The sequence below is a fragment of the Cervus elaphus genome, chromosome 13 (assembly GCF_910594005.1).
Source record: "Cervus elaphus chromosome 13, mCerEla1.1, whole genome shotgun sequence".
NCBI lineage: Eukaryota > Metazoa > Chordata > Mammalia > Artiodactyla > Cervidae > Cervus > Cervus elaphus.
In genome coordinates this window covers 71,238,946-71,265,856 of record NC_057827.1, presented here as the reverse complement: position 1 = coordinate 71,265,856, position 26,911 = coordinate 71,238,946, and the positions used below count along the sequence as shown (strand labels likewise).

General features: G+C 66.4%; 1 protein-coding gene across 1 annotated transcript; it reads right to left on the bottom strand.

Moving 5' to 3' along the window:
- Nucleotides 1–1,101: 1,101 nt before the first annotated feature.
- MTA1 (metastasis associated 1) lies at nucleotides 1,102–23,729 on the bottom strand. Its single transcript, XM_043922033.1, is given in 22 exon segments — nucleotides 1,102–1,727; nucleotides 1,809–1,960; nucleotides 2,223–2,254; nucleotides 5,675–5,710; nucleotides 5,833–5,971; nucleotides 5,973–5,986; nucleotides 6,710–6,799; nucleotides 6,873–7,062; nucleotides 7,167–7,318; nucleotides 7,558–7,673; nucleotides 8,057–8,115; nucleotides 8,196–8,270; nucleotides 9,374–9,562; nucleotides 9,901–10,000; nucleotides 10,678–10,780; nucleotides 13,454–13,571; nucleotides 15,315–15,378; nucleotides 15,598–15,724; nucleotides 16,116–16,166; nucleotides 18,554–18,647; nucleotides 22,065–22,132; nucleotides 23,594–23,729. Coding segments are annotated over 22 exon segments (2,241 nt in total). The 5' UTR covers nucleotides 23,715–23,729; the 3' UTR covers nucleotides 1,102–1,576.
- Nucleotides 23,730–26,911: the final 3,182 nt, after the last annotated feature.

Sequence of the window (26,911 nt, the reverse complement as noted above, 5' to 3'; positions counted from 1 at the left end):
ACCAACACTCAGGTCCTCAAGACCTCCCACCCCACTTCTAGGCCTGGCACAGACCTCTCAGACAGCCGGGCCCAGTGTTGGGCCCGGGGAGGGGGCCCCGGCCCTCCTGAGGGCCTGCCTGTCTCTGGGGGGTGGAGGGGAGGGCCCAGCTTGGGGGAGGCTCCTCCCCTCCCTTCCCCTCCCCTCCCCAGCACACCAGAGGAAGGTAGTGGTCTTCGTCAAGGTCACCAGCCTGGCCTCCCAGCCCCACCACTGGAGCTGGGGGATGGGCGGGTGTGGGGCCAGCCATGGGGGTGGCGTGCCCCAGCCTCTTCTGACACCCTGGCCTGCCACCCAGTGGGGCCCACAGCAGGCCCTTGGACGCCAGGACACCCCTTATCTGTCCCAGGCAAGGCGACAGAGTGGCTTCTATTTTAATTCTCCAGCCGAGATGTCCACACATCACAGTGGGGCTGGAGGCACAGCAGGCAGAGCTCAGGGAGGGGCCCCTCCCTCCGGCATCTGGCCTGGACGCACCTGTCTGGTGGGCCTGGAGCGGGTGTGCGGGGGGCCGGACCGAGCTAGGGTTTCTGAGAACGGACTTGCTGAAATCTGAGCAAAGTCTCCCGGAGGAAACGGCACACCTGCTTCGGGCGGCCCCGCGGCTCCTGGCAGCCATCTGCGGACAGCTGCAGCGGGCTCTGCCAGGCCGGCCAGCAGCCCAGCTGACCCTGCCACCCTGGCCGCCCCAGCCGGGGAGCCTGGCACCTGCCAGTCTGGATCCCAGGCCAGGCCCGGACCACCCCTGCCGTGGACAGACAGCGTGTTGGCTCCCCGTGTGGGAGCCCCAAGCCCCGATGGACCTTTCTCTGCCCCCAGGGGGCAGGTGGTGGGCACAGGGCCGAGGTGAGGCGGCAGGGGAGCCCCCAGGCCAGCCTGCGGGGGCCACATGCTGCTGCCCAGGCTTCTCTCTGGACGTCCCAACGCCAGGCAGACCGAAGCAGGGGGTGGCTTCCAGACCCACCGAGCTGGGGGTGGGGGGCACTGAGCTCCTCTAAAGCAACAGGACTGCAGTGGGCCCGAGACAAGAGAGATGGACTGAGGACAAACGACACAGGAAGGGCTAGTTGGATTTTTGTTTTTATAAGTTTTTTTTCCTTTGTTTTTTTTAATATGAAAATTACTTGAAAAGACAAGGGGCCAACCCCACCAGGCAGCTCGGCCGGCCGCTGGCCACGCCGATCCTAACATTCCAGGTGTAAGTTACAGAGCTTAAGTTCATCTACAAAAAAGTAATAAAAATAAAATTTAAAATGGCACCTTCAACAGAAACAACAAAACTCCCGGCCGGCCCTTGAGCCCGCGTGCGGGGCAGGCACTCGGGCGGCTCCTCAGCTCCGCTCTGGCCAAAAAGTAAACACAAAGCTAAAAAAACGACTCCCCGGCGGGTCTGGAGTAAGTCGGAGCTTCTCCCCGCGTGGCCGAGGGGCAGTTTCTCTGCGGGGGAGGGCGGGCAGGGCACTACCAAATCCAGGCGGCGGGCGGCGGGCGGGCGTGGTCTGGGCGTGGTCTGCAGTCAGAGGGCCGCGCGGGCGGCCTAGTCCTCGATGACGATGGGCTCGTCGTTGACGGGCGCGGGCGGGGGCGGCCGCAGCGGCAGGGCCTGGCTCGGGCGCAGGGCGATGGGCTTGTAGGGCCTGCGGGCCGCGCGCTTGGTCTCGGAGGACGAGAGCAGCTTGCGGATCTTCCTGTGGTGGAGCCGGGCAGTGAGGTGGGCGGGCGGCACAGCACGTGGCCCCCACCCCCGCGGGGCCCGCCCGCCCGCCCACCTGGTTTCCTCGGTGGCCATGTAGAACACGTCGTCGGGGGCGTCGATCCAGTTCATCCGCCGCCGCTTGACTGGGGGCAGCGAGCCCCCCCGGATGAGGCGCACCTTGGTGGGGTACGCCTTCCCGTTGAGCAGGAGGTTCCGGCTTGGTCCCTGCGGTGGGGCAGGCCTGAGAGGGGAGCTCGGGGCCACCACGCAAAGCCCAGAAGCCCCACGATGGCCGTCCCAGGGGCAGTGTGGGCCGGGGCGCCCGGAGAGCCACGAAGACCCCATGAAGACCCCGACACCTGCCGCCCCTCCGGTCCCCAGGGGCCTCCCAGATACAGCCCCTGGTAGGCTGGGGGCCTCCCGGCTAAGGCCCATGGGAGCATGTGTGTGAAAGAAAGCGTGTGGAGAACAGGACCCTTGCGCTTACCATGTGCCTGGTCTGTCCGTGATTCGCCAAACCTGAGGAAGGAGGAGGACCACCATGAGGCCCCTGCAGGCACGTGCCACACCCGCATGCCTGCCGAGGGCCCACAGCGCAGAAGCAGGAAGCCTGGGGCTACCTCTCCCCAGAGCTGCCGCCCACACCGAGGCAGGCCTCAGCTCCCAGTCCTGGCCTTGCCCAGGTGGCTCTCAGGGACACCCCGGGGGTGGGGTGGGTGTGGGAGCCTCGGATCTGAGCTCACTCCCTTGAGGAGCCAGGACCACTGCGGCCTGGTTTACAGAGTAGCCAAGTGACACCAGGCACAGCTGTGCATTCAACGGCAACAGGGACCCTCTGCAGGGCAGCCACCCCCTGGGCTCAGACTTCTCCTGAGCGGCTCCCAGTCCCCAGTGTGGGCCTGGGGCCAGGTGCCCTGCGGGAAGCTGGTGCAAGTGCCCAGGAGAGCGCAGAAGGCCATGCTCCAGCTAGCAATTCCACTCTGTGGTTGGGGGTCTGGAAGTGAAAGCCACTACCAGTGGCTCAGAAAAGGCACTGTCCCAGGTCACAGGCTGTACCCTCAACAGGCACGAACACAACCCACAGCTCCCTAATGCAGGTGCAGTGAGTCTGCCGTGAGAGTGTCAGTCTGAGTACACGGCCCGTGAGCGTGTGCTGGTCTGAGTACACAGGCCCGTGAGCACGTATTGGTCTGAGTACACAGGCCCGTGAGCACGTATTGGTCTGAGTACACGGGCCCGTGAGCGTGTGTTGGTCTGAGTATACAGGCCTGCTAGTGTGTCGGTGAATACACGGGCCTGTGAGCACATGTTTGTGTGAGTACTTGGGCCTGTGAGCGTGTGCTGGGCTGAGTATACAGATCTGATAGCGTGTCAGTGAATACACAGGCCTGTGAGCACATGTTTGTGTGAGTACATGGGCCCGTGAGTGTGTTGGTGAGTACACAGGCCCATGAGCACATGTTGGTGTGAGTACACGGGCCTGCGAGCACATGTTGGTGTGAGTACAGGGGCCCGTGAGCGTGTCATTGAGTACACAGGCCCGTGAGCACATATTGATCTGCGTACACGGGCCTGCTAGAGTGTCGGTGAATACACGGGTCTGTGAGCACGTGTTGGTGTGAGTACATGGGCCCATGAATGTGTCGGTGAGTACACAGGCCCATGAGCACATGTTGGTGTGAGTACATGGGCCCGTGAGCGTGTCAGTGAGCACACGGGCCTGTGAGCACATGTTGGTATGAGTATACGGGCCCGTGAGCATGTGCTGGTGAGTACACAGGCCTGTGACCACGTGTCGGTGAGAGTACACGGGCCCGCGAACAGGTGTCGTGTATATACACGGGCCCATGAGCATGTGTCAGTAAGTACACGGGCCCGCGAGCAGGTATCAGTGTGCGTACACAGGCCCATGAGCACATGTTGGTGTGAGTACACAGGGCCATGAGCGTGTGTCGGGATAAGTGCATGTGGCTGTGTGTCAGTGTGCATCTACGTGGTCACGTGAGCTAGTCTCCATCGCCCACATTCTGCCACACACATCTAGCTCCTCCCAAAAGTGCTTCCTGACCAAGGTCCGTCTCTAAATGAGCCTGGAATAGCTGTCCATCCCCCCTTTGCAGCACCTCCTAACTTGGGGTACCCACAACCCCAGCAGGCAGAAGCAGGGGCCCCAGCACCCAGCTTGCAGCGCTCACGAGCTGTCCACGGGTGTACACAGCGCTCAAGGCTCTGCGCTACTTACCCAGGTAGGTGCCTACCAGAGGGACGAGTGGCAGAGAGAAGAAAGCACACAGTTAGCGTGGGGGGGTGTACACGTGGGGCCCTGGGTGGAGGCAGCCACAGGCCACGGAGGGCCAGGTTAGGGAGTTAAGGCCACCTGGGGTCAGGGCCCTGGCCGAGAGCCGACTCCTGCCATCCGCTGCTGCTCCAGCCACCACACAGCACCCCAGCGGGCCTGAGTGCGGCCTCCGACACCCACCCGGGACCCAGGGCTGGGGCTGAAGTAGCCACGGGAACACATGGATTTTGGAAAAACTGATGAAGTGAATGGAGTTTATCCCCCTGCTATCAAGAGCTCTTTACAAGTCAAGCCCTAAGCCCCAAGCCCTGTTGATAAGACCCGCTTCCCCTCCTGTGGGATGTGGGCAGACGAGCGGACCGGTCGCTCTGCTGAGACCAGGGGCTGTGGGAACCCCCCAAGGATGGCTCCAGGGAAAGGGGGAGGTCAGCGAGGAGGCGAGGCTGGGGTGAGCTGGCGCCCCACCAAGGGGTTGTAGGCAAGGCAGCAGGGGGCCTGGGGTGGGAAGAGCCTGTGTCCAGATGGAGTGAGAGGACCTGGCCTCAGCGCCACTGGCTGACCCTCAGCAAGCGCCTGCCGAGCTCCCAGACACACTAAGATGGGTGTGTCCAGGGGACCGGGCTGGGCCAGATGGCCACTGACTCCCACCACCTCCCAGAGATTTGAGAACCAAGCCTGGTCCAGCCTCCTGGGCTGGCCAGGTCTCCAGTCCTGAGACTGGGGAGGGCTCTGGCCACATCCATGCTGGCTGCCCATGAGGCTGGGGTTCCCACGCCGGACCTGACCTTGTTGCTGGGAGGGGCTGCGGGAGGAGCTCTGAGTGCATTCCCCTAAGTTCCCCGTCCGCTGATTCTGTTCACCTCCCCCTCATGGGTACTGCCACGGGCTGACCGTTGGGGGCACTGGCCCCCACAAGGCTGACATGCCCTTCACCGGCACCGTGGTGACCCCTACTAGAGCAGCCCCAGACCACAAACGCCCCTCCCCCACGAGAAGGCAAAAGCCAGCCCTGAGCAGGCGAGGGAGCCACACTTTGGAGGCCAATGCCAGCCGCGCCGGATGGTCGGAGGGCCCCGTGGCAGCCTGCCCCAGCGCATGCCCCCCGCACTCGGGACAGGCCACGCAGTCTCAGCCCTGGGTGTCCCTCCCCGCGGGGCCCTGGCCTGGGCTTTCCCTCGCAGACCCCCAGCAGCCATGCCAGCCACACCACAGCTCTGTCCTGTCGGCACCCGAGGGGCCAGGGTCCCACAGCCCCCCACCAGGCAGGGCGCCGGCGAGATCACAAGCACAGGGCGGACGGCCACGCGCGCTGAGGCTGACAGCATGCGGGTGGGTGCAGCGTGGCGGCAGCCAGTGCAGGCGGGCGGCGGGGGCGCCAGGGCCGCCCGACGAAGGACAGTCCACTGACCGGCGCTGGGCCCGGACGGAGGGGCATTTCATGAGCCGGGGTGCCCAGGTGGGGGGCAGCGCGTGGCCAGCAGGGGGTGGGGGCGGCCCCTGGGTCTCTGTCGAGTGACAGGTGGGTCGGGGGGTGCCGGGGTGCGGCCCAGCCCGCGTGGACTGCCCTGGACGTGCCCTGAGCCATCCGCCGCACACACGTGAGCACAGCACACAGGCAGGCGCGTAGGGCCAGGCCTTACCCCTACTGGGCATCAAGAGGCGCTTCTTCACGTTGCCTGGCAGCGCCCGGCGGCAGGAGAGAGGAGAGAACACATGGTCAGCAGGCGCGGGCGCGGTGGGGGCCGGGCACCCCAGGCCCACAGCCACGCCGGCCGAGCCGGAGGCCCCCCGGACTCACCGTCGACCCCATTGTGCTGCTCGTAGCTCCTCTTGCCCAGGATGGTGGGGGAGCCATTGTTGATGACGGGAGCCGACTTGGCGGGGGTCAGGCCACTGAGCACGCCGGACACACTCTTCACTGGGTCAGGCTTGGGGGGGGCGGGGGTGCGTCTCTGCAGGGTTGACACAGGCGAGTGGGCACACGGCCGCTCCTCAGCGGCAGCCCAACCACCCAGGAGGGTGCGTGCAGCCCAGCCCCAGCAGGCATGCCAATGTGGCACCCTGGGCAGCCTGAGAGCAGGAAGAAAGGCTGGGGCCAGGCCCCTTAGCCCCTCAGTTCAGCCAACAGGCCCACCAGTGACCACCAGCAGCTCATAGGTCCAGATCCCCATAAAGGAGCAGGTCCACTCAGTGGTCACTGAGCTGCTGGCCCAGGTTGGCCACAGGCCAGATGATGAACTAAGGGCCCCATCAGCTGACCGCGGACAGATCACCCGGCCGGCCAGCTCCAGGAGGCGCAGGTCCACACCTGCCAAGTGGCCCAGCCCTCGGCGGCTCTCAGGGGCCAGAGCCCAGACAGTAGGAGGAGCCACAGCCGCCTGTCTCCCCTAGGAGCCCGCCGGCTCCGAGCATGCTTCACAAGGGAACGCGGGCACAGTGGGAGGGACCGAATCCCAGCCCAGCCCAGCAGAGCGGAGGGCTGCAGACAAGCGGGGCGCTCGAGGCCCCAGGCCGCCCCTCTCTGCGTCCCTCCCAGGGGGCACGCCTCCCACCCAGCCCGGATCCTGCCCGGCAAGGAAAAGCATGCGGAAGACCCCTCCGAACCCACACAGGAGCCTGCGGGGGGTGGGGGCGGGCGGGGCGGACCCTGCGGTGGGCGGGGCAGGTGGGCTCACCGAGGAACCGCAGCACGGCCTCCAAGGGCTTCCGCGTGGCCTGCTTCAGCACCAGCGGGCTCTGGGAGGCTTCCGGCAGCCGAGCCGTGCCTGCGGGGGGCCAGGGTCAGTGCAATCGCCCGCTGGCAGCACCCCCACCCCGCCCGCCCCGGGGGACACTCACACTCGGCCTTGATGGCCGCGCTGTTGATGGGCATGTAGGGGTGGCGGGCGGCGTGCCAGGGGCGTAGGATCTCGCGGCACAGGCGCCGGGCGATGCGCGTGAGCTTGGTGGTGTGCAGGTAGAAGGCCTGTCTCGTCTTCATGGCGAACTTGGGGCTCCCGCTGCTCCGCGCTGGGATGCCGTGGGGGCTCTGCGGAAGGGGGCGCGCCGCCCCGACACAGCGCCATGACTGTGGGCCAGGCCGCAGGGGCGGGGCGCGCGGGAGGGCGGGGCGAGGCGCGGGGCGGGGCTTACCATGTTACTGCGGTTGGGTCCCGGCCTCTCTCCATCTAACCGGGTTGGCATTTTCAAGCCACCATATTTCTTCCAATATGTCCAACAAGACGCGCAGAGGCGACACTGCATGTTAGGGGGACCCCAAGAATACCACTGGTAAGACTGGGTGGCTACGGACAACAAAGTTGAAAATAGACGGATTCTTAAGCAGAACCAGTGACGGCAGAGAGCATTCCACAGCTGTCGCCCGCCCACACCACCCCGGGCCGGGGCACCACGCTCCCCTCACTCCCCATCAGGGCTCCTCCAGGCAGAGTGCGACCCCCGCCCCCAGGCCGGTCCCCGGGACGGTGCAGGGGTGCCCAGGACCGCGGACTAGGGTGCGCCTGGGTGCCTCGGGGGCACTTACTGTAACAGCTCTCGCAGGCCCGGCCGGCCCCAGGGCTCTGGCCTGGCGGCCCCGCGCCGTTCACCACGCCTGCCTTGACGTTATTGACGCTGATCTGGTTCGGGTTTGGCTTGTTACTTGGGTAAGGGAGAGAGGGAGGGCGTCACAGGAGCACGGAGCCCTGGTCGCACGGCTCTGGGGCCCCCGCAGCCCCGTCCACACCCGCCTGGCTGCAGGGCGGCCGCCAACCCCAGCTCTCTCCCCGTAGCCTCGGGTCAGAGTCAGACCCCATGCTGGACGGCTTCCAGCCTCTGCGCCCGGTGCTGCCTGGCAGACCGAGGGAGAGCCAGGGCCAGGTCCTGCCCTCCCACCACCCCCACCATCCTGGGCTTTGAGGACAGGCCCCTGTCTCGCCCAGGCTCTGAGCCAGGGTGGCACCAGCTGGCCACGTGAGGCCAGCGCCAGGCCTGGCCCACCCAGGGATGTGGAGACACGGGCGGTGCTCTGGGGGTGCACTTACTAGTTGGGGATATAAACTTGCTTTAACTTGCTCTCTGCTTCAGCCGCCTTCAAGCGTTTCTTAAAACACAGAACACAGGGTCAGAGGCTGGCAGCCGGGTCTGCAGAGGGGAGACCCGCCCGCGCCAGCTGGCCCTCACCTGCTGCACGTATCTGTCGGTGGTCTTCCACATGTAATAGTACTCAATGATGCTGGTGAGCGACTTCCAGGGGAGCTGTGGGAGGGGGCGTCTCAGTGGGGGGGGGGGGCCTGCCGGCCCCACCCAGGCTTGCCCTCTCCTGGGCAGAGGGCACAACACAGAAGCTCCTCCCCCGTTTCCATTCCTGCCATAGCGCCTGCGCCCTGCTGGCTGGCTGGCTGGGTAGGCAGGCGCTCCCACCCCCAGCACACAGTGCCAGGGTAGGGGGGCAGGGAGGAGGCGTCCAGGCCCCCGCCCCGTCCAGGCTGCGGGCTGCACACGCACAGGCGCTCTGCTCCTGCTGTTCTGGCATCACCCCTGGCTCACAGGCCGAGCGCAAGTCCAGCAGGGCTCGCGCCACCTGCGGGCCTGCCTCCCGTGAGCACGTTCACCCACAACATCCGCCCAGGTGAGTTGATCGCAGGCTACGCGTCTTCTGCACCTGGGCCATCACACAGGAGTGCTAGGGGCCCGGGACCTGTCGGAGGGGAAGAGGGGGTGCGGCCAGTGTGCCCGGCGCTTTACTTCCTGCCCGGCGCACTCCGCTTATTTCTGGTGAGGAGGCCTTGCCGCCCTGGTGAGGTTTCGGCACACTCTAGCTGTCGGTCAAGGGGCCGGCTCTGGGCTCGGCCTGCACCCGTGGCACCAGGGCTCTGAGGGGCCCTCTGAGGGCCTCTGGGCCACACTGCTTCTCCGCCTTCTGCGGCGAGCCCGGCACCAGCTTTGTCTATTCCAGCTGAGATGCCGCTGGGCATGAGATGTGGGCCGCTGCATCCCGGGCTCTCCCAGGGGCTCGTGGTCAGGCCAGCCTGGCCACCCTGCTGCCCTCTCTGCACAGACGTGCTCCTCTGAGTGACCAGCGTTCTCCTTTCAGACAAGCTCAAGTGTGTTTTAGGGGCTGTGAGAGCGGGAGGGTCCCTGCGGACTTGATTCCCATGGGCTCACTGAGGGACACTTCCAAGGACGTATGCGGAGGCTCGACTGGTTATTAAAAACAACTGGACTCAAACACACCCTGGCCCTGAGGGCCAGTGAGGACCTGGACCTGGAGATGCAGCAGGTGCCTCTAACAGACGAGGGGACGGGAACACGGAGGCCTGGGGAGCAGCGCGGTCCTGAGCCCGCCCTGCGGTACTCACAAAGTCTTGCTGAATGTCCGTGAAGTCCTTCCCATATTTTTCCAGGGCCTCCTCGAAAAGGCTGGCCTCTGAGGCTGACCACTCCTCCATCTCGTCCCTGCAGAGCACGGGCCCGCCCTGCGGCACCAGGGCTGAGATGGCCTTGGCGACGTCGTACACGCTTCTGTGCAGCGTGTCCATGGCGTGGAACTGTGCGGGGCAGGGGGCAGGGTCACCCGGGCCCCGCACTGGCACCCACCCCCAGCCCAGACGGTGGACACACCCGGGTCACGTGTGGAAGGCCACAGGACACCGGGTGGCTGCGGGCCTCCGGAGGAGTGTGGGGAGAGAGCCGTGGGCAGGCGGGGCAGGCCTGGGGCATGTGAGCCCCCTTCTGGGAGACGTGCGGCCCGAGGCGGGGGAGGAGGAAGGAGCAGGGCAGCCCCAGGACGTGCAGGTCAGCCTGAGCCTGTGTGGAGACGGGGCTGCCACACGAGGGCACCGAGAGCCCTGCCCGGGGGACGGGCTGGCCTGAGCAGGCCCCTTACCAGGGTGATGTCCCGGGAGGCGGCCGCGGCGCTCATGTGCAGACTGGGCTGCCGGACGGAGCTACTGCAGTCCAGGGCCCGGGCGAAGGTGCCCACGGAGCTGGGGGGGGGGGGGGGGGGGCGGGGCGGGGGAGAGACGCTGACACCGGAGCAGACAAGCAGGCCAGCTGGGCTGAGCGCGACAGGCAGCAGCGCCCAGGCTCGGCCATCTCGAGGAGGAGCGCTCTGCTCTGGAGTTCGGGGACTGAGTCTGAGTCTGAGTCTCTACAGAGCTCTTCTCACGAAACAGCCTTCAGATTCCAGCGCTGGATGGCGCCTGGCTGGGGGGTGGCACGTGGCCCTGAGTGCTCACCAGAGCTGCCCCTCGGGGGCCAGGGCATCAGCCTCAGCAGAGGCAGCTCCGGAGAGTGCAACTGCTTCGTGTCCGGGAGGCCTCGGCCTCGGCCACGTCCGCCCCAGCGGATTCCGCCCGGTCCCAGAGCTGGATGGGCACCCTGTCCCACCCCACAGTCTGCGGAAAGAGCCCCACCGGCGCCCGGCTTACTCGGCCTGTTGGGGGGGTGGCCCCGAGCAGCCCCTCAGAGCCAGCTCTGTGTGCAGGAATGGCCAGGCCTCCCTGGGGACCAGGAACGGGTCACCACAGAGCAGGCCCAGCCCCGCTGACCTCGTGTGCCCTTCGCTGGGCGATGCCCCACAGCACAGACGTCCCAGAACCCACCACAGGGTGGGTGAGCAGCTAAGGCCGTGCCAGCCTGTGCCCCGCCTGACGGCACTCACCGGGCCACCACCAGGAACTGGTCAATCTGCTTATCCACAAGCGGGTTGCGGGCCTCCCACACCTTGGTCTCCAGCTTGGACTGGTCTCGGCCATCCTCCTCGCCTGTGGGGAACGGGTGCCGCGGGGTGAGGCCGCCGGGGCCGTGGGAGGAGCCCCGAGGCTCTTGTGAGAGCTCAGAGCCAGGGGTCCCCTTGGGGCCTGGCCCACTGGGTGAGGGATGGAGCACCCTCTTCTGCAGGGAGGGAGACGGTGAGTGAACCCGGGGTAGGGACAAAGCACACGGACGCACATGCACCACGCACAGGCACGCGTGTGCACACAGGCACACCCACGGAGGCGGTCGGGTCGGCGCCCCAGGGCGAGCGTGGCACAGGGCAGGCCTTCGCCTCTGGAGTGGGGTCCAGGTCTGGGCTCCCAGGCCCTCGGAGGAGCCGCCGGGAGGGCCCCGGCAGCACAGACACTGGGTGAGGGGCAGGCGGTTCAGATCCGATCAGTCGAGCCCCTTACTACCAGCACGCTGATGCCGGCTCAGCAGACATTTGCCCGCCACCTGGGGCCCTGAGGCCAGAGGCCTCGTCTCGGGGTGTCTTCCCCCTCAGCCTGCAGGTGGTGCGGGGGGGGCCCAGGGCCCGGCCATGGACGCTTCTGTCCTGGGCAGCGCCCATGCCAAGCGCTGGTGTAGTCCGGTCAGCAGTGGGGATGGGGCCACAAGGAGGGTCTGGAGAATGCCCACCCTGGCGAGGCTGGGCTAGCGTGGAGGACACATCACACCCACACTCAACTCGGGCACCCGGGCTGAACGTCTGCAGACACCCTCAGCCACGGTCCCTCTTGGTGGGAATCCGCTTCCAGGCCCAGGACCCCCCACACACTTGGGAATCCCATGGAGCCTGGGGTGGGTGCGGGTCAGCAGGGCTGGATATGGCTGAAAGTCTCCGGGGAGACACGTGCCCCCTCACCCTGGGGAGGTCATCCTGGAGGGCTCCAGGGGCACGCTGGACCAGGGGTCCACGGGAGGGAAGCCCAGTACCGCAGACGTGCAGGGCTGACCCAGGGACGGGGCGTGCAGATCCGAGAGCCTGGGGTGCCGGGGCTGCGGGACGCGATGGGGCGCCTGGAGGACGGGCACGGGTGGGCTCCCCGCCGGCAGTGCCTCAGCACCAAGACCCTCCCTGGGGAAGGCGGGACCCTCTTCCTGGATCCAGGCCCCAGCGGCGTGGCCAGGCAGCCAGGCCCAGAACCCCGGGTGCAGTGGCACCCGTCCCAGGGCCACGCTGCTGGCAGGCAACATCACAGCACACTCTGTGCTGCCACACACGTTCACGGCCGGGGCGCAGGTTCACACGGGCAGGGTCCACACCCCGGGAAGAGCAGGAAGATGGCAGGCCGAGGCCTTCGCCAGGGCCCCCGGGGCAGGAGCGGGAAACGCCCAGGCAGCAGGGCTCGCTCAGGGCACCTGAGGACAGAGGCTCATCCCCGCCGAGCACTCAGGCGGTTGGCAACGCAAGCTCTTTGGACATTCGAACCACCAGCGTCCTCTGGTGGCCTCACCAGGACCCCTTAGCCACCCCACAGGAGCGCAGGCCTGGGGACTCCCGGGGACCCTGAAGGATGCCTGACCCTGGAGACAGGTCTGAGGCCAGCACGGCCGGCTCTGTTCCAGTGGGAGATGTGGTGCGGGGGCCCCCAGGATGACGTGAGTGCTCACAGGGCCAGAGGGAGACGCAGCCAGGCCCGCCTGCGATGGAGCCGGACACATGGGGCGGACGGGGGAGCCGCCCTGCCACCCGCTTCCCACGGGCCTGGCTCAGTGCCTCCCTGACACCCGACCAGATGAGCAGGCGCCCCAGACGGAGACCGAGGCCCCGACAGGGAGGCAGGTGTGAGCGTGTGGATGAGGTGCAAGTGAGCTGTGGCATGGCTGTGTGCACACGGGCCAAGAGCAGAGCCCAGGGCGAGTGGTGCAGCTGGGGATTCAGGAGGAGCGGCGGCTGCAGAGGGGGGCTCCCGGGGCCTCCTGCACAGAGGAGCCCGGGGCGCAGAGTGCAGAGGGGGAGCCAGGCCCGGCCCGCGGCCCACAGACACGGGGACGCGCACCAAGGCCGCCCGAGGACGTGAGAGTGGCCGCGACGCGCTCCCTGAGACACGCGGGGACCCCAGGCGGCCTGTGCACCGCACACGGGGCCAGCTCTGCGGGGACACAGGCTCCGGAGAGAGCAAGGCGCCCGAGCGCCCTGAGACCAAGCGCATGCATGGTCCAGCCGCCAGGCCCGCCTCATGGAGCCGTGCAAGGAAGACAGGAGGGGACAGGATGCCCACGAGCATGGACCCCGCAGCCCCCTGCGTCAACCCCACTTGCCTGGGTGTGGCCGCCACCCAAGGGATGCGGGCCGCTCATGGCAGGCCCGCAGTTAGCTCCGGGGCCCCCGCAGGGAGCGAGGCTGGGGGGTCACCAGGGCCTGAGTTCCCCTGTGCTGTGTGCCTGGGGACAGGCTGAGCTGCAGGAAGGGGTCAGGCCTGCCCACAACCCCCAGGCCGCTGGAGGCCTGAGCAGGCAGGGGAGCCGGGCACTGCGTCCCCCAAGCACGGGGCCCTCACGGCGGCACCGTCCACCAGAAGTCAGTGACACCGGCAATGGCTCAAACAAGCTCTTTGAACAGAAAGAGCTTATAAAAAGTTATGAAAACAACTGCTAAAAGGAAACAAAGTCTCCAGGCAGCACAGAGGGTCCAGCGACAGGCGCTGGGGGTGCTGGGCCCGCTGCCGCCCACCCACCTTCTTTCAGCAGGTCGGTGATGTCCGCCTGGTACCGGTTCCCCACCCGGATCTCCCCCTTGTCCGCCAGGAGGGTCTTCTGCTGGGGGTCGTAGACCAGGGAGTAGAAGAAGAAGTCCTGGAAAGCAGCACGGGGCGGGGCTGTCGGCACACAGCACCGTGGCCGCGCCCCCGGGGCCAGCGACCTGCTCAGACGCAGAGCCCACAGGCCCGGCTGCAGGCAGCTCCCCAAATCGCCTCGAGCCCGTCAGCCGCAAGTCTGAAAATTTAGTTTATAGAAGCATCTGACAGCAACAAAACTCAGAAGACATCTGGGAACAAATCTGACAGATTCTGGGCTCGGCCTCTAAGACGGCAGGGTTCCCGTGCAGTTGTCACAGGAGACGCACGCAGAGCGGCCACGTAACAGAACGTCCCGGGCCCAGCGCCCAGAACTGGCGGCTCCCAGCCCATGGGCACCCTCCTGCCGGCTCCAGGAGCACCCAGGGGGCGGCAGGCACGATGCGCCCTCCTTGGCCCCCGGAAAGCCGCGCTGAGCTGGCCTGGGCTGCTTCTCATAAGCCTGCAGACCCGGGGCTTCCCCTGGGGCCTCACCATATCCTGCAGGGTCTACCTGGTCCCGAGCCCCCACTGTGCCTTTCTTGACTCCTGTGTGGCTGTTCCTCCGCAGCCCTCGCTCCCACAGGCGGCAGCAGGCAGGGGCTGCTCCCATGTCAGGGCCGAGGGCTCCTGGGGGTAGGTCCCGTGGGCTGCAGCTGTGTGCCTGTGCTGCCAGCTACCCTCGCCTCAGCCACCCCCCCCTCCTCAGAGGCCCCCACTCCCCAGACAGGTGAAGGAGACCAGCAGGACACACCCGCTGTGACCCCGCAGACGCACGCAGGTGCCAGAGCGGGGCCTATGTGCCTCCCGAGGCTGCTTCACAGTCGCCTTTGCTCAGAGACAGCCCCCCAAGTCACTGCTCGGGCGGCTGCCACCAGGGGGACCTTTCCAAACTGCAGACCGCGTGTCCGCTCCCCAGGGGAAGCTGCCTGGGGCCACAGCCCCGCTCTGCCCGCCACCTTCCCAGGCCGCACCAGGCCTCCCGCAGGCAGGCGGGCAGGGGCTCCCGGGGGCCCAGGCTGCCCCGGCGGCTCCTCCGCGCCAACTCCAGGCAGCGTTGCCTGGCGGTTCTCCAACTCCTGAGTCAGGCATCAGGGAGGCCGCGCACCAGGCCGCCTTTGCTGGACCACACTGCCCCCTTCGCGCACTCCTCTGGGGCCCTGGAGAGCCTGGCCTTGCCTAGGGAGGGTGCTGCCCGCAGCGATGACCCCTGCAGGAGCTGCAGGGATCGTGGGCAGATCCCCTGGGAGCCAGCGGCATGTGTCCCCTGGACACACGAGGAGGGGACCCTGCCCCTTGGCCATGCCCTGGCCTGCCCTTGCAGGGTGACGCCCGAGCCCTGCTGCGGCAACCCCTGCTGGCCCACCGTCTTCCCTGGACATGCATGTGTCCTCTGGAGACGGCTCTGATCATCATGCTTCTCGGGAGAGGGGGCACTGGACAGGCAAGCCCCTCAGAACCACCCGCCCTGGGGGTCACAGCTGGAGGGACAGCAGCCACAGGGTGAGGGGCCCGGGCGTCACCGCGAGGCCCGTCCACCCGTGGGACGAGGTTGGTCCCCTGGCCCTGGTGGCACTGAGAACTTCTGTTTCATAAACTCAGACACTTGCGGTCGCCCGGCCGGCAGTGCTGGGTCGTCACAGTGTGGCTGGGTGAGCACCCGCCTAGCTGGGGAAGCCCAGGCAGCACTCCGGCAGCCGCCACGGGCCTCCCCACCCCAGGCAGGACAAGTCGTGCCCCTCGGGGGGAAGGGGAGCCTCACCTCCCGCTCCAGGTAGGACTTGAGGGACTCGGTCTCGTTCAGCAAAGTGACGCTGCATTTCCCTCTGCAAGGCAGGACACAGGAGGGCGTGCGTCAGGGGAGGCAGGCAGTCCCCCGCGCCCACCCAGGCCTGCGGCACCCGATGTGTGTGCTCCCCGCCCCGGGCCCGCGGCACCCGATGTGCGTGCTCCCCGCCCCGGGCCCGCGGTACCTGATGTGCGTGCTCCCCGCCCCGGGCCCGAGGCACCTGACCTGAGTGCTCCCTGCCCCAGGCCTGCGGTACCTGATGTGCGTGGCGGGCAAGGACTCCAGCTGTCTAGACAGGAACAACTCCCGATGCCGCAGCTGGTGCTTGAGCTTCTCGGGCAGGTCCACCATCTCCGGGTTCTCCATCTCCTCCTCTATTTCTCCTGAAGGACACAGAGAACACGTGCTCAGGCCACCGAACAGACCCACCCACTGGTGGCCCAGGCCCCGCCCCCACGGGGCCCCGGCAGGCGCTTGGGTAGCACTGGCTCTAGCCTAGCCGCCCCAGAGGTCCACAGCCTGGGTGTCCAATCAGGAAGGAGGACGTGTCCTGAGCTGGCCAGGGGGAGACGGGGGAGACAAGGCAGCCGCTGCTGCACGTCCAGGACCGGGGGGCAAAGACCCCACGGCCGTGCCCCGAGCCCTCCCTGCACCGGAACCCCCTCAGGGCCAAGCTGCAGGGCCTCCACGGGCCCACCTCGCCGCGGGCAAGCAGGGGCGGGCATGCAGCCCGGCGCACAGGCACTGGGACCCTCCTGCGAGGGCGGCTCTTACCTTCCTCGCCGGTGTCGGCCCCCGATCCGGTTTTATAGCAGACTGACAGCGCTATACAACAGACAGACAGCGCCCAGACGGCGGGTCAGCCGCAGCGCCCGGCCTGGCTGAGGGGGCGAGGCTGGGGGCAAGGTGGACCCGGCCGGAGCCAGAGGACATCCCACCTAGCTGACCTCGGCCCTGCCCACCCCCATGCCCACGCCGCCCATGCCTCCGAGCAGACCCCAGACCAGTCTGGGCAGCTGGGCCCTCCTCCGTCACACAGACCAGCCTGTCCCAGCAAAGTCGAAGGGAGCCAGACCTTCCCGAGAAGCAGGCCTGGGGGGCTGGGCGGGGGCGGGATGGGTCCCCAAGCCAGATCAGCGGCACACATGTCCCGCCTGGGGTCCTCGGCTGTCCCCCCAAGGCTGAGACAGTTGTGCCCACAGGGAGAGCCCGGAAGTCTGGCACGTGGGGGGCAGCCGGGGGCCTCCAGGATGTGGACTCGGCACAGGCAGGCCTGGGGCCGGGGTGCCCCTGAAGGCAGCGGTGGTCGGGGGCTGTGCAGGGGGGCGGGGAAAGCCAAGCCCGCAGCCAGACCACCTTCCACCCCGAGGCCCATAGGAGGCTGCATAGAGCACGCTCACCCCGTGCAGCCTGCGGCCCTCTGCTGCCCCCCTGTGGCAGCCACGCAGGGACCCACCCCGCCCCCAACGCGTCCACAGCTCAGGGCAGCCGGCTGGGCCAGGGGGCAGCCGGCAGGGCCAGGGGGCGGGCGGGCAGCTGGGGAGGCGGCTAGGCCGTGGCTGTCTGGGGGGGGGGGGGCCACAGGGACCTGGGCACCCACACTGCGGGCTGTGTCACGCCCTGCCCATCCCTGGGGGCCCCAGGGCAGCCCCACACGAGGGCATCACCTGCGCTCAGACATGGCCCGCAACCCACACTGATCACGCTCATGCCATCCAGGGGCGGCCCCGCTGGCCCGGCAGAGCAGCAAGGAGCCGGGGCCAGAGACAGGGCCCGTGTCACGGCCGCAGACCTTGCCCTCCCCATTCTGACCCTGGCCCACCAGGGCTCCCACCATCAGCAACGCAAGGAGCAGCCAGGAGCCACGCTGATGGCATCAGTGGTGGCCGGGGCTGCGGCCAGCCCGTCCTCCCATCCCCAGGAGACCAGGAGTTTCTGCACGGCTCCGGAGCCCACTCCCCAAGGACCTGCAGATGTGAGTGGGCTGCAGTGTCCAGCGTCAAGGAACCCAGGGCACCTGGCCCCTGGGGCCAAAACCCCTGCCTCCAGGATCCAGCGAGGCCCGGCCTTGGGCTCAGAGCCGGGGCTCCACCCCACACACCCCACAGGTTCCCCTGAGCTCCGCACTCGCTCTGGGGTTCCTGGAAGGACCTGTCCCGTGCCCATGGCTCCTCAGGCGAGGTCCACTCTCAGGACAGCTCTGCAGGAGGCCCACACACCAGTGGGAGGGCGTTCCTGCTCTGGGGAGGCCCCTGGGCCCGGGGCGTCTGTTCTAGCAGAGCAGGGCGTGAGCTTGTGCCTCGGGCTCCAGGCCCAGAAGCAGCTCTAGCAGTGGATCCGACCACGCAATGAGCGCCCACCCAGCCCATATCCCTCCTGCCAGAAGGGCCCCCGAGTGTCCTCCCCACTCCCCTGGCGCCAGGCCGGGTCCCAGGCATCAGGGTGGACCAACGTCCCCCCAGCCCAGCCCTGCGAAATGGAGGCCCTGCCCTGAGCTGGGTGCGGGGGCCTCCCCACCCCTGCCAGCTCCCGCCTTCAGTGGGACCCACTCCCTGCAGGTCTCATGACCTAACACCTGGCCAAGCCGCCCTGGGGCCTGAGAGCAGGAGCGCCTGTGTGGGCACGGCCACCACCGTGCACGGAGGGCCAGGGCTGTGGTCACTCAGGGCTGGGCACAGACATGGGAGATCGCCTGCCATTGCCTACGCCTGGGCCACAGACCCACGGCCTGCCTCAGGGCCCTGACCGTCGGGACAGGGCGGACAGGCCCGGCCCACCAACCCTGCGCCCCCAGGACCCGGCTCCTCTGCTCAGCACCCGGAGGCCGCAGGCAGTACCAGGCCAGTGGGCACAGGCTCTCGGGGGCCCAGGGGCCCTGAACCCCACCCTGCCCCTCTGGGCACAGCACTGGACAGAGGCTCGTGCCACGAGGACGCTGTTGATAAACAGCACACACATGTGCACGCGGGCCGGAGCCCACGGGTGGGGCCCGCCCCCACCGGAGGCAGGACCAGGCCAGCAAACGACCGGCTGCCCCCTTACGACCAGCCCGGCACCCACCCTGCATGGCCCGCCCCAGGCCTGTGACCCCTGCACTGTGCAAGGGACAGTCCACCCGAGGACATGGACAGCACCCCCGCCCCCGGCTGAAGGCCCCGGAACGGGAGCGGCGGGCCCTCCGGGGGCCGGGGCGGCGCGGGCAGCAGACTCACTGGCGTGCTTGTCGGCCAGGGCGATGAGGCTGCTGGAGATGTCACGGCGCCGGTAGAAGCACACCACCTTGGCCTCCACGTTCCCGCTGGCCGTCTGCAACAGCAAGGCGGGCTCTGAGCGCCCTCGCGGGGGTGGCCCCACGCAGGACCTCGGGCGGGAGGAGGGACCACGCACGCGGAGCCCACGCCCACAGCTAAGGGACCGGGCGCCCTGGCCAGGGGTGGGGGACGCACAGCAGACCTAAAGCCACCCGCACCCCCGCATGCGGGCACCAGGCGGGCACAACTGAGGACGGGGTGCTGGTCCTTGCCACCCCATGAGCAGAGCCCAAGCCTCGAGGGACGCAGGCGTCTGGGCAGGAGCGGCTGCCGTGGCCCGGACAATCAGGCTGCCAAGGCCCACGAGGCGCCGACCAAGCGGCAGCCGGGACGCAGTGAAACCAGAGGTGCTCGCCTCACACGAAGGAGGCTTTTTTTTTAAACTAACAAGCGTTTACAACGTTTTCAATAATAATACAAGGACTGTATCACAATCTTACCCTTCGTAGAATTTAAAATATGGCAGCATTTGTCACATTAGACTAAACTGTTTTTATACAAACCATTTAACTTCTAGTTATTCAACTCCATTAAACCAGGAATCTTTCAAGACAATCTTAGGAAGTTTTACGTTAACTTTTACCGCCTCTGCTGCTTCACGAGGTCACCACAAGGACTTCGGAGAGCACACAGCCTCCCTCCAGCCTACGAGGGATGTGATGGGAACCAAGACGTCTCCAGGGAAAACTAAGGTTCAGAATGTTTGCAGGTGGCGTGCCTGTCCTGAGTGTGGGAGCATGGCCCGTCGGGACGCTGCCTGCAGGACTCAGGCATCCTGAGTTCTGCGAGCTGTGCTTCCCAGACCAAAAAGCCACCCCTAGAAACAGTCTGGAGGTCATCTGCTGAGCTGGGAAGGAGGGGCCTTTGACAGACGCAGAGGATCCGGCACCTCAATAGAACAGAGCCAGGAGGACAACCGTGGAGTACCCAGGCTCAAGTCTTCAGGGCCCCGTCGCTAAGCGTGCCCCCGGGGGGCCGGCGGGTCACAGCGTGCCCCCGAGCTTCACACCAGCTGTGTGCACCACAGGCCGGGGGGCCCTGCCCAGGAGCAGGCGCCCTGCGGGGTCCTCCACCAGGACAGCAGCATAGCGCAGGGCACGTCCTGTCGGGCTCGGCAGCACCTACTTGTCCTCCTTGCTGGGCTTCGCGGAGATTCCCGCACCCACGCTCTGACCTCACTCTGAAACCTGCCTCCTAATTCCCAGGAGGGAGCCTGCCGGTCCTCTCTGGCCTCTCCTGGCCACCCCCCCACACACCCCTGTCCCGAGGGTCTGCCCCCCCACCCCCACAGCAGGCCTGTCCCTTTCTTTTCAAAACAGCAATCTTCTCCAGTGGCGTAGACACTTAACTCTCCACGAAAGCAGGGCAGATGCAATACAAACCCAAACTTCTAAGGAGAAAACGGACCAATCCCTTTGCAAGCTCATGAAAGCCCCGAGTCCCGGGAGGGCCAGGGGAGGGGGTGGCAGGGGCAGCTCGAGGAGGGTTTGCGGGGTCAGGGCTTCGCGGGAGGCAGAGGGGAGGGGGTGGCCCTGCAGAGACGCAGACCCCAACCCGCGGGACGACAGCAGCTGCGCTTTTCTTAAGGAAAGCTCACTGTCCACTTGCTCTCCTTTATGGAGAAGCTGTGAAGTGTGGGGACAACCCTGACTGCCACACGCCCCACTTCCCTCCCACCCGTCACAGTTCACTCCAGGGTCTGCTCCACCTGCCCGGACCCCCGCACCACCCCAGGCCACTCCGGGGGGACGGCATGGAGACAGGTCAGCGGCCTGCAGGGCGCCCTTCCATTGGGGCATCCGCTGTCCTGGGGCTGGATGGGCCTGCAGCTCTGGGAGGAAGGCCATGGGGGCAGGTGGGGTGGGGGAGCGCTTCCCTGGTCACTTCTCCGCCTGTCCCTCCGCGAGGCCCCTGTCCTTCTGACCCCTGCTGGCTGGCCGCTGGGCCTCTGGAAGAGTCTCCACTTGGCTGATTTCTCTCTCTGTGATTTCATCCCAGTTTCTGCGATACCTTCCAGGGGTTGCTTCTCACCAAGTCTCCCAGCCCCACCAACCGCAGCAGCGGCCATGCCCCTGACGGCGCCCAGTGCACCTGGCCTGTCTCCCTCGTCAGCTGCGCCCACATCAGCCCTGTCCCCGGTCGTCGTGACAGGCCTCAGGAGGAAGCTGTCCTTATGTCTTCCCGCCCACCAGGCCTCTGGCCAAGAGCAGGCATTTCCCTGGGACAGCGGCTCAGGTCTGACCCCGGAGATCACCCTTCTCCACCTCCCCATGCGCTCGAGGCTGCCGGGGTCCCAGCCACTGTTGGGGAGAGCCCTCCGGCTGACCAGTCTGCAGCCCCTGCCTGAGCCGCACTTGCCCAGGCTGCGACCGCCTCTCCAGCTGGGACTGAGCCCCGTGCCCCATGGCGGGGAGGCGGGCAGGGCACGGAGCTGAGGACCAGCCACCCCACGGCAGACGGTTGTGCGCCCTGGCTCCTGGGAGCGGCCTTCCCCCCACCTCACCTGCAGAGCCCCCGGGGTCCGCCTGCCTCGTGGCTGCAGAGGCCACAGCCGGAGAGAGGGCACCACAGCTGCCCTGAGACCCCGGCTGCTGCGGCCCCACCGGCCAAGGAGACGCTGGGGGCAGAGGCCTGGCCCCAAGCCGCGCCCCCGACGTGGGGGTGACCGCCTGCTCCCGTCGCAGCAGTGGGCACAGGGGAGCCGTCTCGCCCTATGGCTCCAGCAGGCGGTGAGCAGGGTGCAGGGGAGGCACCGCAGGGCCCAGGCTCCAAAAGTGAGGTTGCCCCACTGCACGTCCTGGCCAGACCCCAGCCCCGGCCTGAGGCCGTCCGGGAGCACCGGCTCACTGCAGCCAGGCTTGGGCTGGGGCTTCGGGGGCCCCTGACCTCCCGCCCACGCCTGATCCCGGCGAGTGTGGTCTTGAGGCTGGGGTGCAGCTGCGGCCAAGTCCGATCCTTGGCGGGTGGGCGCCCTGACCTGCCCGGCGTGGCGGCCCCTCGCCTGCACGGGCGACCTGGCGCTTCCCGGAGAGCTGCTCCGGGGAGGGGGCTGCAGCCACCCCTGGGGAACCCAGGAGGGAGAAGCAGCAGGCCCGAGGGCCACGGACTGAGCCCCGCGGTGGCGGCGCGCTCGGCGGGGTGGGGCGTTCTGCAGGGACAGGCCCCTCCCCCTTCTGGAGGCCACGCCCACCGCAGCCCCGGGGGCTGGAAGGGCTCAGGAGCGCCGGCCCAGGACACCGCCGGTGTGCGGCGGGCAGGGGGGCGGTCAGGGGCGTCCTTCCCTCTCACTCCTCGGTCAGGGGCGTCCTACCCACACCTTTTCTGCCCACCATGTCCCCCCCTCGGCCAGGCCAGCGGGGACCCCAAGGAATGGGCTCCAGGGAGGACCCCCGCAGGGGCGGGCACACGCTACCTTGTTGAGCTCCTCGATCCTCCGGATCAGGTACGGGTTGCTGGAGGAGTTCTCGAAGTAGACGTAGTCTGCAAAGGGGGGGCGGTGGGGGCGGAGAGCATGTCAGCTGTGCGGAGCCCACCCCTCCCCAGGGTCCTCGCTGGGGGGGGGAGCATGTCAGCTGTGCGGAGCCCCCCACCCACCCACCCGAGGGTCCTCGCTGTGGGGGGGGGGGTAAGCTGAGGCAGAGTCGCTGCTCCAGGTGGGGGTCCACAGATCACCCCCCTGGGACATATTCGCAGTGGGGGCGGCACCTGGGCCGGATGGGCGGAGGCCCCAGAGACGTCAGCACAGGGAGGGGCTGCCAGACCCCACCCCCACTCCCATGCACACCAGCCCGGGCTCTGGCAACCCACCACCTTCCCTGTGAAGACGCGCTGGACAGGGTCCTGGATTCCCACGGGGGCGGGAGGAGGCCGGGCACCCAGGGGAGCGGGGTCCCAGCCCTCAGGTCAGTGCAAACTCCCCTAACAGAAGTTCGTTTCCCCAAAGCCCCAGGGTGGGCACAGGGAGGCCCGTAGTGGGAGCGGGGGGCGGGGGGGTGCCTGCCCAGGGAAACCCAGGACAGCCACCATCCACCGGCTGCCAGCCCAGCCGTGGCCTGTCGCCGGCCCCGCGGGCATGGGCGCCTGCCTGCCCCGGCGGGACTCTGCTGAGGCTCACACGCGGCCCAGGTGACCCCTGATGGACAGCACCCCAGAGGGGTCACAGGACGGGTGTGCCCGTCCGGGCTGACAGGGTGGGGTCCCCAGGGTAGGCTGGCTGTGTGGTGGGCGGGCTTTATCACACGTAGATTTACCCAGTAAAGCCGTTTTTACAAAGAAGCCTCAGATCAACCATCTAAGCTTTCACTCTAAGAAACCAGATAAAAAGCAAATTAAACCTGAAAGAATTGCTCCTACATGTCAGGAACTGGAAACAGCCCACCCGCCCCCAGCGGAGGGACAGATGGGCGCCATGTGTCCGGGGAAGCGTCCAGCTCTCTGGACAGGGGGGCCGGCAGAGGGGCAGGGGCCACACTCCGAGGGCCCCACACTCCTGAGGGCAGGCTTCAAGGTGGGCACAGACATGGGACAGGAGAGGGGTGGGCCCAGCAGCCTGACACTGAGCCGCCACGGGGCGCGGGGGGCTGCAGGGACACCCACGAAGGACCTGAATTCAGAAGTAACAGCCTCACAGAGACAGAAAGAAAAGAGAACCACCCCCACCACCAAATGCAGAGGGAAGACTGACCACAGGTCCACTCTCCCCCTGCAGCACTGGAGGAGAGGCCTGGGGCTCAGGAGGCCCCGACACCCCCGCCAGCACCGTGGGGACCACAGCGTGGAGCCCCCCACCCCAGGGCGCAACCTCTGCACGGCCAGGCTGGCAGCCTGGATGGGGCCACACCCCCGGCCCGGGGGTCACAGCGGCGGAGTAAGGACGAAAAGCCACACAGCCACCTCAGCCAACGACACCTGAACAGTTCCTGATAAAACTCAGACGCAAACCAGGAGTCCAGGGAACATCCGCGCTTGCTAGCAGGCTTCTCCAAAATCTACAGTGACGCCATCTTTTCTGATGGAGCCGGAGCCGGGACTGGGCGCCCGCCGTCCCCTGCTGCTCACCCATGGGACCCGGCTGGCTCCACAAGCAGAAAGAGCAAATACACAAGAGGCATGCAGCTTGGAAAGGAAGAGAGAGACATCTCTGTGCAGACGACGTGGCTGTCCACAGAGAAATTCCCAGTCTACCGAACAGCTGCGGGCACTGAGAGGGCGGGGCCTGCTGGAGGGACCTCAGTCGCCCGCGGCCAGGCCAGGCCGGCCTGCTCCATAAACCTGCTTTCTCTTGTTAAAAGCAAGCAGCTCCCGAGGGAGGGTTTAGCGAGCTCACAGGATACAAGTCTATCAGAAGCGCCATCTACAGGACTCCCCTGGCAGTCCAGTGGTTAAGGATCTGCCGACCAATGCAGGGGACGCAGGGTCCATCCTCGGTCCGGGAGGACGGCGCATGTCACGGAGCGGCTAAGCCCGCAGGCCGCGAGGACTGAGCCTGAGCTCCGCAGGAGAAGCCACACCGTGAGACCATGCAGCGCGTGGAGGAGCCCTGCTCGCCACAGCCAGAGAGGGCCCATGGGCGGCAGTCAAGGGTCAGTAAATTAACAAATGAAAAAAAAATTAAGTACCACTTAATACTTCAGTACTGAGGTATCAATTTAACAATCTATGAATCTCTAAAGATCAAAAGTCCTGTGCAAAGATCTGTGTGCTGAAAGCTACAAAACACTAGTGAGAAAAACCAACAAAGTCTAAATAAGTAGTAACGTATGAGGTATCATCAGAACACAGACCATCAACCTTTTCCGGTAAAGGGCCTGACAGTAAAGACTGCAGGCCTCGCAGGACAGGAAGTGAAACCAAAGATACCACTTTAGGTTATTTATTTACAGGATACATCTCCACAAACATTTTGCCAATGAAATCTAAAATAAAATAATTGAATACACTTTTTGTGATAAAATACTGGTATACTAAGAAATTCTGTTGGGGGGGGCGCGCAGTTCATTTAAGCAGGGCTCAAAGTTCATGTGCTTCATCATGAAAACCCAGGGCCACGCTCCTGTTAACACCGGCCCATGCCGTGGCCTCAGCATCTCTGCACACAGGAAGCACCCAGACGCCAGCACCCGTCTGCCAGCACGAAAGCTGAACCGAGCACATTCGTGTCGGACGTGCTGCGCTTCCTCTCTGACCGTTCCCTTCAGCGTCTGTGCAGCAAAGGGTCAGCCCAGCAGGCCCCAGGCCAGCCCTGGCTACATGACCAGCTGGGAGGAACACCCTGGACGCCGAGGTGCGTGTGGTCACACTGTCTCCAACCCTGAAGAGACGGCGGGAAGTGTGACCTTTTTCCTCTGCTGCTTGTTGTCTGCTGTAAGGATCCTAAGCTGAGGCTCGAGTGCAGCTCTGCTGGGTTCTCAGAATCCTGTCGGCGAAGCACCAAACCCAAAGCTGGGCAGGGCTGGGCCAGGGCGGGGGAGGCGCCTCAGAGGTGGGCGGCGGAGCAGCTTCTCAAACCTGGACACCTCCACCGCCCGGCACCGCGGTCTGAGCTCAGAAAACACACCCGCTGCAAACGTGGGTCCGAATGCCAGTCCCATCTCACCTTCCGACAGGAGGAGCCTACACAGGGCAGCTGGCGATTCAGACAACATCGGCTGTCACCAAAACGAACGCACAGATTTGCAGTAAGTGCCGTTTTACGTCCTTTTCAGATGAATTCACAGAAGACCGTTACCAAAGGTGCAGCAAAACTAACGTCCAAAAGCAGTCCGCGTTTGAAATGGCTGAGAGCCATTCCTCTCGCTCTGGGCAGGGCAAGTCAAGAAATGCAGCCTCCACTTCGGATACGATCACAGACGGCCGAGTCCACGAGGCAGACGCGGTGCACGGCGGACACACAGGCTGGGTGAAGTGGGAGACTTCATGTTCTGCACGAAGTGCCTGCTGAGCAGCGGCCCGGCGTGTTCACACACTTTGCCCGGGTGTCCAGCCAGGCCCCACTCTGTCGACCCATCCCCTCTAACAGGTCTGTCACCACCAGGGTTCTCCGGGGAAGCAGAGCCAACGGCAGGAAGAGGCACATGTGTGTATGACGCACGCGTGTGTGCACGCACACACAGAGCGGCTCGTCCCACCAGCCGGCTCGCGTGCATATGGAGGCCAAGAGGTCAGACGGTCTGCTGTCTGCGAGCCGGGGGCCAGGACAGCTGGTGGTGAGGGTCGGCCCGAGTCTGACGCCTGAGACCCGGGAGCCCTTGAGCCGCCTGAGGGCAGGAGGGGACGGACACACGGGTAAGAACAGGAGCCGGCCGCTCCCCTCGGTGCTGCGGGTGGGCAGGGAGGGCTCAGATCCAGTGCTGATCTGTCCCAAAGCACCCTGGCAGACACCCCCAGACAACGACCCCCAGCCGCCCTGAGCCCAACCGGGTGGACCCAGCGTCCCAGCAGAGCCCGCGTCCACTGGCACCAGGCTGTTTTCCCAGCTTCTCTGGGCATCTTGGCTGTGCCTGCAGGCAGACTTCACAGAGCCAGGCTCCTGACCCCAGGGCTCCGGGCCCTCAGCCTGAGAAGCCGCCCGCCAGCATGGGGCAGGGATGTCACAGCCAGGAACTGGCCTTTCCTGCCTGGCCAATGTTCCGTGGAGACCCCTGTGTGTCGTCTTCACGGGCTTGTGAGGAGGATCAGCTGTAACAGGCCCTCTCTGAGCTGGAAGGTCCACGGCTGTCCCCACACACGCTGTCCCCACGCACTGTCCGCACACACACGCTGTCCCCACACACGCTGTCGCCCCCCACACTGTCCCCACACACACTTACCCACACATGCTGTCCCCAGACACGCTATTCCTGTGCAAACACACTGTCCCCACACACGCAGTCCCTGCACACGGTCCCCACACACGCAGTCCCCGCGTGTACACGCTGTCCCCACGCACACTGTCCCCACGCACACACGCTGTCCCCACGCACACACCGTCCCCGCGCACACGCCGTCCGCGCGCACACGCTGTCCCCACGCACACTGTCTCCACGCACACTTTCCCCACGCACACACGCTGTCCCCGCGCACACACCGTCCCCGCGCACACGCCGTCCGCGCACACACGCTGTCCCCGCGCACACGCTGTCCCCACGCGCACACGCTGTCCCCGTGCACACGCTGTCCCCACGCGCACACACGCTGTCCCCACGCACACGCTGTCCCCACGCACACGCTGTCCCCGTGCACACGCTGTCCCCACGCGCACACACGCTGTCCCCACGCACA